The sequence below is a fragment of the Lagopus muta genome, chromosome 8, assembly GCF_023343835.1.
Source record: "Lagopus muta isolate bLagMut1 chromosome 8, bLagMut1 primary, whole genome shotgun sequence".
Taxonomy (NCBI): Eukaryota; Metazoa; Chordata; class Aves; order Galliformes; family Phasianidae; genus Lagopus; species Lagopus muta.
The window spans coordinates 15953529-15969414 of NC_064440.1; the positions used below are offsets into that span (position 1 = coordinate 15953529).

At 35.9% G+C, this 15886-nt stretch overlaps 1 protein-coding gene and 1 long non-coding RNA gene across 6 annotated transcripts in view; one reads left to right on the top strand and one right to left on the bottom strand.

The window, feature by feature from the left end:
* The window catches only part of KCNH7 (potassium voltage-gated channel subfamily H member 7), a 211390-nt gene that overhangs the window by 58181 nt on the left and 137323 nt on the right, over positions 1 to 15886 (bottom strand). For 3 of the 4 annotated variants that reach the window (XM_048954019.1, XM_048954018.1, XM_048954016.1), the window contains 4 exons: positions 11774 to 12202; positions 8195 to 8215; positions 7665 to 7688; positions 3613 to 3827 (listed from right to left, as the gene is read on the bottom strand). In XM_048954019.1, coding sequence (XP_048809976.1) covers positions 3613 to 3827; positions 7665 to 7688; positions 8195 to 8215; positions 11774 to 12202 — 689 coding nt within the window. The remainder of the gene's footprint in view (positions 1 to 3612; positions 3828 to 7664; positions 7689 to 8194; positions 8216 to 11773; positions 12203 to 15886) is intronic. The other variant, XM_048954017.1, reaches the window with a different exon arrangement.
* LOC125697196 (uncharacterized) overlaps positions 8966 to 15886 on the top strand; it is a 62395-nt gene continuing 55474 nt past the window's right edge. For both annotated transcript variants that reach the window (XR_007378727.1, XR_007378728.1), the window contains exons 1-2: positions 8966 to 9249; positions 12059 to 12139. This is a non-coding gene — a long non-coding RNA (uncharacterized LOC125697196). The remainder of the gene's footprint in view (positions 9250 to 12058; positions 12140 to 15886) is intronic.

The window sequence follows — 15886 nt, forward strand, 5'->3', positions numbered from 1 at the left end:
CTTATTGAAATAAATAATTCCAGTTATCTCTGGAAAGGGAACTCATTTTTGAATTGAAAGATACTGAGACTTTACAGAGAATCCAGAGCACAGTGATACAACCATGAGGCTCAGTGATACATCAATGTGGTACCAGAGTGCATATGTTGGTATTTTAATTGTAGACAGTGAAAGAAATCACAGTAGTAAAAATGTCAGGTTACAGCAGCAAGAATGAATTTCCCTGCAAAGCTGAGGAAAGAAGAGGGTGAAAAACAGCATGGAATGGTGGCATATGCGACTAGACATGCAGTTCCATGTCACTCAGTTCTGCAATCACAGAAAAGCACATCATCTATTCCTTTACTACATTTCTCAAGCTCTGTCTAAAGATATTTGGAATTCCTGCTGTAACTTCTATTGGAAGACTATTTTAAAATCTCCCTGCTCTAATTAAAGTTGACCTTTTAACTTAGCATGGCCATTTTACAGTCATTTGCTTTTTTTTTTTTCTTCCTCCCCCCCATCCCCCCCCCCCCCCCCCCCATACTGACCTATAGATTCAATTGGTCACAATGTCCTCTGTGGATTTCTGATGCTGCTTCACAGATTTACACATCAGATGACTGTGCCAACATGATACATAGTGGAAATTTAATTTTAAATGTACTTATCAGTGTTCCTGGAAGTTTTAGATGAATTGGAATTTTTATAATATAAACTTAACAATATGACATTGTTTTGAGAATAAACAGATTTTTTTCCCCAATAACAGTTTCACTATTAGATATAAACTTGGCAGTATGGCAGGAATCATCCAGTCAGAATTTTGAAATAACCAATAAAGCTTGACTCATGCTTACATAACTTTTAAAAATTAGTCTTTGTAATGCAATTTGACTCTTTGCCATATTATCTTTGAAGAGATTTCTATGTATAACTGCAATGAATAATTAAAAACATATCAAAATGGATCTGGAAGAGATTAAATCTTTCACAACTAATCAATGGAGAAAGTACAATGGTTGTTGGTTCACGTTGGCTATCACAGACAAAATATATGAAAGATAAAAATCCAATTACATTTTAGACACTAACTGATCTCAAGATAAAACTGATAGAGCTTCTATCTCTGTTTCTCTAGGAGGGTGTACAATACATTCATTTTTGTATCTGCCACAGGGAATAGAAGAAACTATCAGGCATAGAAGCAATGTAGAGAATATGCAGTCTGGTTTGGGGAAGGCAGGTTAGTAGTAAGTTGAAAGATATTTTAGGCAAAATTTTTCAGATGGAATTTCTACCTGTATTCTAATATAAAGCACCTCTAACCTTCTTCAGTCTGTGAGTGGATGGACTCTCAAGGGATGACCCTGTGCTTACAGAGACTTCTGGATAAAGAATGTTGCATCTCACCATTTTTTAAAGGACATTCCATACTGGTAGCCTGTCATAGAATCATTAAGGTTGGAAAAGATCTTTAAGATCATCTAGTCCAGCCACCATCCCATCACCACCGAGGCCACTGTCCTTGCTAATCTTTATACAATACAAATGTAAAATTGAATCTCAGTTTAGCTGAGGACTGTTACCTTCAGAGAGTGCTGTATGTCTCTTAGGCTGAAGAAATATGCTCATTCTCATCATTTATTTTCTCCTCTAGCTCTTTGCTACCTACTGTGCTGGAGTTTATTACTTCCTTCTTCTAGATTCTAGCAAAGTGATCTGTAGAAATGTTCCTTAAAATGTATAAGGCAAAACTATCTTTCACAGATGTAGCAACAAGAAATTTTGGAAGATAATATTTCAGCCATGTAGTGAATCAAGAGCTGGAAGTCCCTCTATGGTCTTCAACAATTCGCTTAAAATCAATTATGATCAAGCTCTAAAGATTTGGTTGAAATTCAGGTATTCAATCAAATATCCATCCCTTATATCTTTTGCCTATGTCCTAACAGCTTATTAACAAGTGATGAAATTTGGAGCCTAGCTCACACAGAACTGTCCCAGATCTTCTGTTATATCCCCAGAATGTTCTACCCATTGGGCATATCAGAGGACATCAGTAACTGGATATTCATGCAATATAAGCCTCTGGAATTTGACTCCATAAAGCAAAGTTGAATTAGGTTTTCCAAGGAAGTCTGTACCTAATAGACACTAAATATAATTGTAATATTTTAATTTAATTAATAAACAAATATACTGATATAACTATTGGCTCCTTTGTTTGCCTAAAGAATAAATGTTTACTCCTGCAAACTACTATCTGGAAATGAACAGTAGTACATGTATGTTTTTCTCTGTACCTCAGAAAGCAAACAGATTGAAAAATTCATAAAATGGTGAATAGCATACTGCTTTACTGTGAAGATCTTTGCACAAACTAACAACTGAACACTAGATTCCACAGAGATTGTTTCTGTAGGTCCAGGACAGCCAGTCACTACATAATGTATTTATGTGAATATTATACTTTAATGAGATCATTTGTGACTGTGGTTTCATACTGCAGTTTCCTTAATAAACATACCTGTAAAATGCACAGTGTACATATATGTGTAAACAGTATTCATGTTGTTTGCACACAAAAAAACTGTATACTAGCCCTTATCCTCACTAACAAACAAGGACAAAAAGGCAGAAAAGAACTCCTCATCCATCTCACATTTCCTATCAGGATCATATGCAATCCCTTTCTTTGCATGGGTGAGCTAGCACACTGAGATATCCCTGCTCAAGAAACACTGACTTAGAAATGTAAAATCTTTCCAGTTGTGTATTGTGACCATGAATTCTAACCTTCTGCACAAGAAGCAGGTGTAGAAATGGCACAATTCAGTATGCTAGACTTTAAACTTATCTGTTGATATGCATCGGCACAAGCCTATCTTGCTAAATTAAATGTTCATCAAAACAACATTTTCTTGAATTGTTTTCATATTTGGTTGTGTGCCTCATTCCCAAGGATGACATAAGGTATCTGCTCTTATTTTGTCAACCTTTTTGATGTACTCATATGGAAAAGCTGCCCACAGGAAAAAGCATTATTATTATATTATATTGTATATAATATATGTTTTTATTATATATTGTATAATATTTAAAATACATAATATTTTGTTATAATATATATATTAAATATATATTATTATATTATTATATTACATTATTATTAAAAAACAAAGACCAGGTGCAGAAATTACAAGACAAAACTATGATATGCACATCAGTAGCACAGACAAAATTTACTATCATATTGTGTCTTACACTAATCAATGATCCACAAAATTAAGAAAGAAGAATGAAACCAATAGTTTTTCTAGCATGAAGCACAGAAATTAATAGACTTCCTTGGGACACCTGATAATTAGCACATCTTTTCCCAATTGAAAACTAGATAGCTAAAACCTTTGAATCGTTTATTCTATTCAGAGCATAATATCTTTCTAGCAGATTTTAAGCAGAATCATCAAATACCGTGAACTACCTTGAGAAAATAAATTACAGATGAAGTAAGTCAAACCTTCCAAGGAAATCCAAACTATTTGTGAAAAAGGTAGAGAGACCTAAAACACCTGTAATCAACTTTGTAAAACTGAAAATTAACTCAAATAATGAGCAGTACCTTACCTGGGTAACCTTCTCCGTTACATTGTGCGTTCGATCTTTTACCTTAGGTGCAATAATTGCTTTCTCCGAAGAAGGAGAAGATGAAGATTTTTTTTCATTTTTGATATCGGAAAAGTTCAGAGTGAGTTGAGGAATTCTGTTGATTGTGCTGTACTTGTTGAGATTTGAATCTGACGTGGATCCCAACAGACTTGATTTGATATGATTAAAAGGCCCTGAAAAATCAGATAACTTACTTAGTCTTTGAGAAATACACTGAAGTAAGTGAACATTGTACAATTAACAAATATTAAGATATCATAATTCCAAAATAAACAAGAAAGTTAAGCAAAACAGACTATGATAACAAAAAGAAATCACAAAGAAAGCTTACCCATATCCTGGGCTTGCTTACACTACTCCAGCAGAGTAGATCTCCAGAAAAGACCCTTCCCCCCGTAGCCAGCTCTTAAATGGGTCTAGGAGGGGTGGAGACTGGCTCCACCCCTTCCAGCAGCACAGGTGAATTGCCTTCACCTGTGCTCCTGTGGCTGACTCATTGCTGGCCTCAGGTGATCAATCAGAAGTTCAGGCCATGACCAAGCAGTTCCCATAGACTCATTAATGTTTAAAAGGGATATATTAGAAGTAGCTACTTGCTATTAGTAAAATTATCCACATCTTAACAATAATTTTACCACTAGTCAGAATTCATTTTATTATTGGATGTAAGTATACGATTTCCTTTACAAAGTCTCCAATATTCTTTACAAAGTCTGTAGAATACAAAAGGCATACCGGGTCTATGCTTAGTTGTTTTCATTTTAACAGGTATGCTCTACGGTTATTCTGGCTGAGTATAAATACTATGTTCTCATATTGTTTATAAAAGCAGAAATAGGACATGCAATTCTATTAGTGTCTGAACTGAGTAAAGGCTCTGTTATCATACCTGTTAGTTAGTAACTAGTTAGTTCGTTCAAAAATGCCTTCTGGCAAACCAAAAAATGGACTGGATTGTGTATTTAATCAATTTAATATTAACCTATGTCTAACATTGTCTTTAAAGACTAATTTTGAAGAGTAACAAACTCACAAAATGTGTTGGCTTAGTTATCATATACTAAAAAAAAATATTGAAAATAATAGGGACAACCACATGTAGAATATTGAGTATTTAATACACAATCATCCTGCATTACTTTAATGAGTCATATTAAATAAAAAGTTTGAAGTATCACACCTCATGAGGTACATATCCATAATAATTATTCTTTTAAATATTGGACTTAACTGTTTCTACAAGTAAACAGTCTGACTGATCAGCAAAATTATTTTGCACCGTTATGATAGATTTGGTCTAGAAACCAAAAATATTCAATAGAAGTGAAGTTTGATTTCGAGAATAAGACTGAAAAAGAGAAATCTATAGATGTATAGACAACAAGCAGTTGTGTATTTAACTAGAAGTCCTGATCTTGCTGTCAGTAAAATAAAATGTGGGATTTAAGGGCTTTTTTCATGTCTGCATGAGAACCTTACTGTGTCCTAATAGTGTTACTGACAATGAGCATGAATTTGGTGGTTTATCTTTTACTTTTTCTTTTCTTTTTAATTCCTTGGAGGAAAAGAAGAACTGGTGTTCAATTCATAACCAGCCTGTAAGACAGAATAGGGCTATATGACAAGCCTGAGTAAACAGGGGATGGGCTGTATTTGCAATGTGTGAATGAGTAAATTCAAAGCAAACAGCTGCCTGGAGCATGCTGGGGGTAAATTTAGGTGCTGCTGAATTCTATAACTTGATCTCTCAAGATTTTACTTGGGACTCAGAGCCCAAAGCTGTTTTGTGATGGTCAATACTTTTATCTTTTATGCTTATACATTTATGCTTTATCTTTTTAACATCAAAGTAGGGCTTTTTTTTTTTTTTCTTTTTCTTTTTGTTGTCATTAGTTGCCTGTCAAATTCTTTAGGTGAAGATTGTCTCTTCTCTACTTGGTTTAGAATGACTTCCGAAGAAGCAAACTTTTCATTTGCTCTGTTAGCTTACAAGAATTCATATATGTGCTTTTTGCTTCCCGAATTCATACAAACCATAGGTTCACGTAAACCAGAGGAAAAATACCTCCCCTGCTCCACCTCAATTTGTGCTACTTACCAAGTTGCAGCTTGCTAAGATCCTAAATGGAAAACCTTGCAGTTTGTTTAGATAGTGGGAAGGGTCTGTGTCTTTGAATTGAATAGATAAGGGAGGTTCTTGAGACTTTGTGTCAATAAGGAGAGCTCCACAAGTCTTAATTTAGAATATGTATTTACCTCCAGGAAGACCTCTGAACACATATAAACTGAAGACTTCTTTGTGCAAAGCATTCATGATAGGAGGAGACGATCCCCCATGCATCCAATGCTGGTATTAAAGAATGCCAACTTTCTAAGACTCCAACTTGAGTCTTGAGTTTCTCGATAAACTACTTTATGGCAGGACCACTGTGCAAAAAGATATTCAAGCTCACAAGGGAGGGCATGTGCCCTGGTAGTTAAGGTGCTCCCTTTCAACCCAGTGTTTCTGCTCTCAAAGACCTTTCAGTATTTGGTCCAGTGATTTGATATAAGAGAAACACAACTTGTGGGTGAGTACCCTAACCACTAAATTACCAAAATCAGTCTTTCTTTCCATCTTTATGCTAGAAACACTGGTACTGAAGACACTATCAAGGAAATAGGATATTGTGCTTGAACACCTTTTTAGCCCAGGTAGGACTTGAATAAATACTTTCCACCATCTACTTTTTTCATTTAAACATGTTCTTCAAAATGATGCAGGGCTCACAGTGACTTTAGAAATTAGCAAAGGGGCTGATCTGGCTAGTGTGTGCTGTGCAGGGACAGACTGCATTTTTTTTTTTTTCATCTCTGCTTCTCTACATAATTGTAGCAATTAGTATTTGAATATTGAGTAGGCTTAAACGTGAGTGGAACATCTTGTTGGGACCATCCGCCAAATGAATGAAATTCTTGATATTCAAGAAACTCTAAGGTAAAGAAAACTAAGAGAGCTTAACCAAATCCACAATTAGATAAGAATTTTTTTTTGATGGTAACTTTTTAGAAGCTTAAATTGCAGTGAAGTTTTACTTTCTGGCATTTAAATCTTATATTGCTTCTGTTCCAAGGGGAATTACTCTCTCCTCTATGTAACATTCATGCCTTAGCATATGATATGAGATTTAAATTAATTGCACATGAGAATTAAACCACCCTTTTTAACCACCTTCTTTTGCATTAAAAATTGGTGAAATATATTTATATCATTGATGATGGTAATTAATTAAAACCCCTTATTAACCCTTAAGTGCAATGTGGGCTGCTACTTGAGAGCTAGTGGACTTTTCCTGTATTCTCATAGCAGGAAGGAGAAAAGGAGGTCCATTACAAATCACAATTGACACTAATTGGCAGCCTGATCGACACTTTCAGCAGAACAGGAAAGAATTAAATAAACAGGGAGAATAATATGCTTCTGCCTACTGTATAAAGGAGATTCTTTAAGGTTTAATGTGAACTCTCCATTTGTATGGTAGGATTACATTGCCCCTGCTTACGAAATGCATTAACAAAGGATTTCACTTTCTGAGCTGTCAAGCCAACATATTTCACAAGCAGTAAATACACTTATGAAAGCTGTTTTAGAGTACAATGACTGCATTTTTTCCCCCGAAGACTTTACCAACGTAACATGAAGCAAATGCAATGATTTCATAGTCCATGACTCACTCCACAAAATCTAGCTCATGCAGTGCATGCAGTTTAAAGAGAAGACTTTACCAAGTACGCACACTTTTTGCATCATGCATGAAATCACAAACTGGTTTTCAGACATAGCTAAAATAACCGAACAATTCAATCATTGTTTTTTAGAGATGGATGATTTTCAAAATGCTGATAAAAGACACAGCTCAGTGCTGGTGAATAGAAACAACTCTAACTGCATGAAGTGTTGTTTAAACATATAACTGGTAATGAAGTGCATGCACGCACACTTTAATGCTACAGGAAGCTTGAAACCATACCCCCTGCCATCCAGGAACGTGAAACTAGTTTTAAGGAAACAAAATAGGAATAAGTGAAGATATTTCCATAGGACTCCTAATTAATAATTCTTTTACTTTTGAGATAGTTAACTGACAAGTAGCCACCTTAGTACAATAGATCGTTAATTAGAGGCCCAGCCTGATTTTACATCCTTTCACAGGTAAAACTCCTGGTTGCTTTAACAGAAGTTTTGCCTGCTTAGACAGCAGTAATGAGTTAAACGACCTGAACTACGAACTTTCCCTTACGTTTGAATTAGCAGGTGCTTAAGTACAATAACCGTTTAACTATGCCTTCACTTTTTCCAGGGATAGGTAGTTAGTGCTTTGAGACAATAGTTAAGAGAATGACTACATGTTTAACATGAATAATTTCAGTAATGGCTCTGACTCTAGGGGGGCCAGCATGAGAATGTTGCTTTTGAACATTTCATACAGCAGGCAAAGTAACATGCCAAAAAGTGTGGCTGTGGAGACACTGGAACGTATAGTCTAGACGGATACTTTACCTTTGACATTGCGACCATTGTCTGGTTTTCAGCATAATAAAAGCAAAGAAAAAGAGAGAAAAAAAGACAACTAAAATCTACATCAGAAAACATTGCTTCCAAATATATGTGGCTGGAATTAAAATGATTGAATTACGTAAAGTTTTGGGCAGGATGAAGTCCCTTTGGCAAAGAACAGCTTGAACAACAGTTTGGAATTGATCAGCAGGAGCTGCAAAAATGAGTAGGATTGGCTCTAACTTGCTTTAACAGCAAAACAACAACATAGTTTCCCCACAAGTCCTATGCTGGTTTGGAAATCCAAAGATCTAACCCACAAGACAGCAACTAGTCAAAAGCAATTAAGCCGGACTGAAGCACCCACAGCTGCGAGCAGCCCAGGCCAGCAGCAGGGGCTGCGTGGGTGGTCTCACAGGTGCCTGCACCTTCCAGTCCTCCCAGGAGGAGTTAGGTCTCCCAGAACTGCTTTTAACGCAGCAGCAAGGTGAGCAGTGCCATTTCTCACTAAATACTGAGAAACTGCTGAGGAGAAAGATGAGCCTTAAACCTTTTTCCAGCACACTGGTTGGTACCTTTGTGGAAAGTAATAGTGGAGAAGTTATCTTCATGAGGTACACCTGCTCCTCACAGGCACTTTCATCCCTGAACCTTCACCTGAGATTAATCTGTTTAATTATTTAAAGAAGTCACACATGTGAACAGTTACCACCTTACCTTTTTAGGGATGTATATAAGCCCTGGGTTGCCCTCCCTTTGTACAGCTCACTCTGCCTTGCTGCAGGGGCTTGGTAAGTGTGTAAGGGCCCCAAATTTGGTGGGAACAGCTATGTTCCTGTGTGCCACCAGCTCCTGTTACCTGCTCTGGAGATCAAACTCTCAAAGAAGTTTGAAGGCTGCATGAATGGCTGAGGACCCTTTCTGAAAACAGTAAAATTTCTAATGTGTACTGGTGTACCTGCCTGCAAAATCTGGTTTGCTGATGCTTCAGATGAGAAGAATTTGGCTGCAGTTTGTTGGAATACAGTTCCTGTGCTGCTGTTTTTGCTGTTAAACAGGTAACTACAGGATGGAATTTAACTGGGTATGCCCAAATGATTTACAATCCTAAGTTGTCATTTTTAATGTAATACCTTTTAGTGTTTGATTGTTGCTATACCACATAAGGACTGGAGTTTATTTTTATGTGCTGTAAGTAATTAGGGTTTTACATTCTTCAGTAGTTTCTACAGCTTCTGCTCAAAATCTGTAGTTCGAAGAAGAGGATTTAGGCTGAATCTTGGTTGTGTAAAGTAGCAGAAATGCTAAGTCAGGGCTTGAAACAGTGATGGAGAACCCGGTGGGAAGGCAGGGCCAATTCAAGGGAGTTCAGGCACATGCAGTGTACTGAGTGACCAGAAGGAGTGGAGCCAGGATCCATCCTTTCCCAGACCTCATTTAAGGGTTGGCAGTGAAAGCAAGGGCATCTCTTGAGTTCCCTGTGTACCTGAGGATTTCTGAAGGTAAGCATCTTCTTCCCATTATGTCTGTGCCCACGGCTGTTGCACTTGAGCAAGTCCTCACTTGCTGTGGACTAGGACCTTGCTGCTCTGCTGTTGTTGTGCTTTCCATTGCGTTACACCTGACTTATGTAGATCATTTTAAAACATCGGTGGGGGTTTGTAGCTTAAGGTTAAGGCGTGTGGGACTTCCTAGCGAAATTTAAATATCTTTTCAGCATAAGATGCCAAATTCAAACATAACTGGGAGAAGGTGGCATCAAGTATGGTTGATAATTCTAATGGGACACTGGGAACTATCCTCTCTTCTGCTGTACTTTTTGTAGAATGTGTATATATAACCTAAATAGAGGGTCAGACTCTCTACTGTTTTGTATGCGAAGTAAAATTGGATGACATTGTTTTATCTGTTTACACTGTAAGGTTGTAAGATGTCAGAGGAATTTGAATGTATTATCTGCTTCTTATAGTAAAATCACTTCTTAGTATCTAAAACTTGAAAAATACTACTTAGTGAAATGGAGCTTGAAATCTCTTGCTCTTCCATGCAGCCAATATTAAATTGTATGGCTATTTAAACAATAAAACTTAGTAATAGAACTTAATTTTTACACATTTCGAGAACTATCTGCGAAGTGCTTTAATCGTAATAAGTTCTGAAAATAGGAATTGACAAAATATATATATTTAAATATGTTTTATTTGAAATGCTGGTTTAGATTTGGGAAAGTTAAAAACAAAATGAAGCATCTGTAGCATTCCAAAAGACGTGCGTAAACATTGGTGTCTTTGGCTCCAGATCCTGATTTTGAAATCTTGGCTTGAATGTGAAAATGAAATATACCAAATTGGCACGGTTTGGAATAGCCTTAATTGAATTTTCAGGTTCACTTATGCTGAAAAAACTAGAGTATAAAAGAAGCAAAAAAATGATTAAAAGAAAAAGCATTTCTCTATTATATTTAATACAGGTGTAGCATAAGGAATAATCACTTCCGCTATTGTAGGAATTGGTCTGAGTGAGGGTGGAGCACTCAGACTTACATTTTAGGAGGTGTACGGAAGCAGAAACACTGCTGCACACCTTCCAAAAGGCAGGAGAACTTAAGTGAGTTTTACTCTTGGAGTCAGTGAATGACAGAAGAATGAGCAATCATGGAAAACGAGACTCATTTTCTTATGTTATGAAAGAGTGAATACAGGTTCACATGTTTCTGAATTCTTAAAATATTCCACGTACATTACTTGCCATCGAGCTTGAATAAAAATTACACAAGTCATTAGTATCTACAAAAGCATTGTATATTTAGCAGTTTTCTGTGGAAGTCAGTTACAAAGTACTTTTCTATTCTCAGAGTTTTGAAACCTCTGTTTCTTAAATTTCTCATCATTTCTTCTTCAACATGAAGAAACTATGGGTTGTACTCCATGACTTTGCATGGGGTACTTTGCGCATAGTTGAGCTGCTTAATCTAAATTTCATGTATTTCACTAGACATTCCATCAAGCTTTTCACTGGAGTTACTGAGGAGATTATTCTCCAATGTGTAAGAAAAAGCATTAGTTTTGGGTTAGTGAATATACAATATGCATAAGAGAATTTTTAAAAATAAACTGTTCTGTCTCTGAAGTAGGATTCCATGCCATTAGAGATACTGTGTGCGAGACACACAATATGGGGACATACTGTGTGTCTCGCACACAATATCTCTAATGGGACAGAACTGTGTATGCAGTTCTGGTTTAATTGTCTGAATCTTTTTTTTTTTTTCTCCCCTAGTACGAATATTAGTTTTGCAGATGCTGGGACTAATTTTGCTGTTTTCCTGTACAGAAGGCAGATGGTGGTCTAAGAGCAGCTCCATGATTTCACTGGTCTGCTTAGACATTAAAAGCAGTATTCAGAGTAAAAAACAAAAAACTCCCCAAACTGGCTTATTTTCTCCCTTAATATTTTTATTGTGATTTTGGATGTCTATAGATGAGAATGTGTAGTTTTGCTTACAAATTGATAATTACTGCAAAAAATCGTAAAAATCTCTCTTAATGAAAGACAGAATACTGACTGATTTTTCTACCATACCTTCACTTGCATGACGGTCCCTAAAAATGTTCTTCGCGTGGACGTTAAATCCTTCTATGTCATGTACTGAAGATGCTCTCCGTATGCTACAAATGCTTTCCTTTGATCTGGAATGGGTTAGTGGATTGCTTGTCTGTATCGTGTCAGGGTAAAGTCTGTCCCATTGCTGTTTAGGTGATGAATGGTCGAGAGGTCCTGATATATTAACCAAAGGCGAACATTTACTTGGTTGAATCAGTGCTTTTGTGTCATCCACTTCTGAAGGGCTACAACTTTCTTTTGTAGGTGATTTAAAGTGCTTCAGAGCCACTGAGTCATCGCTGTGCTTAGATGAGTCGATTATCACTGCATCGGGGTCCTCTTGTGGTAAGGACTGTTTTCTATATGTTAAAAGTCTCAATCCAGGTAACCGGAACCCAAAAAGTTTGCCTACATGTAAATATATTAAAAACAACAACAAAGAAAAGATTGTGTTAGGTTCTTGTCATCGAAATCTGCTAATCTTTTTTACACAAATTGAGATGGCATAATAACATCTATAAATAATTAACCTATTCTTAATAGTGATTTGCATTGGGATATGTAAATGATGTGGAGGTTTATTAAATTCCAGAGGACTTCATATTTCAGTCAAATCTAAGCTAATGAGCTCAGAAAAAGAATAAGCATTGATTCTATGGTCTGCTTTATAACAAATAAGATGATCTATTCTGATGGTTCTTTCTGGCTTAAATCTGTGTATTTGTATAAGGCTATATATGCACTGGATTACTTTGCTTTGTGGATGTATCCTGAAACAGGTATTTATGGATCTTATTATTAGTGGAATTCCTTGTGCTTAAAACTGTGATACTGATTTATTGATTCATTGGCTACAAACTTAACAGAGCTAACCCTTCTGAAAAATAAGTCGAGCATTAGTATTGCTATTATTGTTTTCAACAGCTATATTTTTATATTTAAATGAAGCACTTATTTTGAATGATGTGGCTTCCAACCCTCTGTTGCATCCATACAGTACATGCATCTTTGCGCATTTTTGTAGATGTAGGCTTAGTTGGGCTTGGTACATTAAATGATGTGGTAGGTGTATGGGAACTGCTGAATCATTGTCTGAACTTCTGATTGACCACCTGAGGCAAGCAATGAGTCAGCCACGGAGCACAGGTGGAAGTAATTCACCTGTGGTACTGGAAGGGGTGGAGCCTGGCTCCACCTTTCCTAGATCCCATTTAAGTGCTGACTGCCACTAAGGAAGGATCTCTTCCTAGAGATCACTAACTGTGGAGAATATTGCAAGCCTACAACATCGGTAAGCATTTTCCATTTATTATCTTCCTGTTGCGATAATCTTACTTAAGCTAATACTCTGAACACCAGTTGATTTTACGTGTCTGTATGCTTTTTGATTGTGCAGTAGGCTATGCTGAATGCATGTAAAGTGAACAAAATTTGTGGCAGTAAGAAATAGCTGTAGCTGAGAGTAATTGTAAAATGCTATAAATTGAAAAAACAGAGTAAGAAATGTAAAGTTTTCTCAGATTGTTCCCATAAAACAAACAACAAATCCAGGCAGCGAATACTTGAAAACTGCGTAATATAATTCAGATGGTATTAGGACTTCTAATGCACAGAAGACACAGCAAAATATGGAAGAAATTATAAAGAAACAGTAGCAAAATAAAATAACTGAATGGATCAGATGTCATTTCAGAAACATGAACTTAACTAACTGTTTCTTGTTACTTATTCTGCAATGTGTTTTCCACTATGAGTATGCTTTCTCAGAGAACATCACAAAATGTCTTGCTGTTCCTACTTATTAGGATAAGAAATTCTGTTGAGATAAGATTTCATTCTATTCAGTTAGTTTTACCACTCTTTGAAGCTAGCTAATATTCGTTAATATTTAGCACTGAGATTTTTCACTTCTTACTGAAGTGTTTTGAGATAATAATTAGCTGATGCTTGTACGTAAGTTAATGCAACACATTTGATCACAGCTCAGTCATTTAACATTTCAGAGTGTGCTATATATATTACTGAATTTAACTTGAATTTTGAATGAATGAGAGTGTCTGACTCTTAAAGGAAAAGTTGTATAAAGCCTAAAGTTGCTATACTGAAGGCCACTGAGGAGGTAGGATTTGTAGTGTAGGACCTCTGATAGTTTCTGAACGTGGATGAGTGGAGAAGGAATTTAAGGACAACTCAGTTGTTGTATTTCTTCTAGTTTATTTATTCAATTCCTGGATGTTGGCAGTTTAGAAATTTCTTTTGATCCACAGATTGTTTTGAGCTCAGATCATTGATGTTTGATGTAACTTTCTTCCATGAATTTGTCTCAGTGCTTTTGAAACAGAATTGTACTTTGCTCTGGAAAGTATGCTATGTCAAACGTTCTCATAATTTATGTAAAACAGTGCAAGAACCACTTCTTGCAATAGTTCTACAGCAAGCAAGTTGTCAAAGGTGCTAGTTTCCTTATGTATCTCTTTTGATCTCCTTGATGAATGCAAGTATAACTAAGCTATATTAAAATTTTTGTGTACCTGTGAGCACCCTTACTCTTAGCTCCTTTTCATTTCTAATATAGTAACTTTTGGCAGTGGTATGAGCTACTCCCATTCTTAGAGGTTAGCAGAGTGACTTTTCTTACAGATATAAAAATAATCTATAATTCACTGTTTTATCACTTGGCCTTTCAGTAATTTGGTGTGGGATGTCTGCAAATCTCACATCATATTCTGATTAATTTTATGACATCAGCAAACTCTAACCTTCATTCTCCAAAGAATTGAAAATGAATTTAACAGGACTCTGTGTGTCTCTGCTGATTACATCTTAAGAAATCTGGTCATTCATTTTGACCTTTCCCTATATTAAAATGTGATTCCATGTAACAATTTCCCTCCTTTTGTTTCATGACTTCAGTGAGGGATCTTCTGAAAACAAACAAACAAAAAACAAAAACCACCCACTTTATTCCAAATGTTTAGTATTAAATCTATTACTCTAATGAATATACTAACACAGCAGTGCAGTAGATAGCGAGTTCATTGATAGCACGTAGAGGTGCCAATTTTCAATCTACACATCGATATTTGGTGGTATGGACCTCAGGAGCATGCATACTTCTTCTGATTTACTAAGTATACTTAAATTTTTAACAGTTGAAATCATTGAAGTATATTAAAAATATTTTATTTTGAATGTGCATATAAATGAGTTGGAAAAGATCAATTTTGGAAGCTTATTGTATAAAAGGTAAAACAAATACTTTAACTTTAATCAATTACATTAATCTTAAAAATATCATTCATAAGATTTTATGGCTTTAGCTGCTGTTAAAGGGTTGTTTTTTTTTTTTTTTTTGCTGGCACTCTGATCTAGTTACATTCATGGTGGTGCAGATGGTCTTTTCTGCTTCACCAGGTTAATATGACCATGTTATACTGCATTACTGATTCAGCTGTCTAACTGCAGCTGAGCTGGAAAGAATCTGCTGTGAGAATGCTGCTTCTTGCTGAGATTCTTGGGCATGAAATTAAAAACTTAAATGAATAACTTTTCCCTATTCTTCTATAAACTGTAATAGATGATCTTAAAAAGGAGAGGGCTTTTAATTTTAACTTGAATATCCTTTGGGGAATACTATTCAGGTTAGGGATAATGAGCTATATGTGTTGAACATTCAGTTGCTCTCCTGTAGTACTGTGGCTAAAACTATCAGAAAGCCCCTTCAGAATTTATCTAATTTACATCACACTTCATTGCTTAGCCCAGTAGTAATACAAGTTGGCATGAAACAAAATTCATGGCCCCAGGCCTAATGTCCCAGTACTGACCAGCAGACTCAATGGAGGCTTCCTGGCATAGTGTATATGGGATGAAATCTTTTGTTCAGAAGTGGACAATGCCAGCACTGTAGATATCATGTCTGAGGAGATTTATCTTGTTCTGTAATACTGAAAGTTTTTTGAGATATAATGATGTCTGTTATGAATATACAAATGATGTTACATGAAAATCCTTATGTTTTATTGAAGGTGAAAAGCAGATTGCCAAATTCTTCTTAATGCTGAATCAGTTTGTATAACTGTGGCTTGTTAA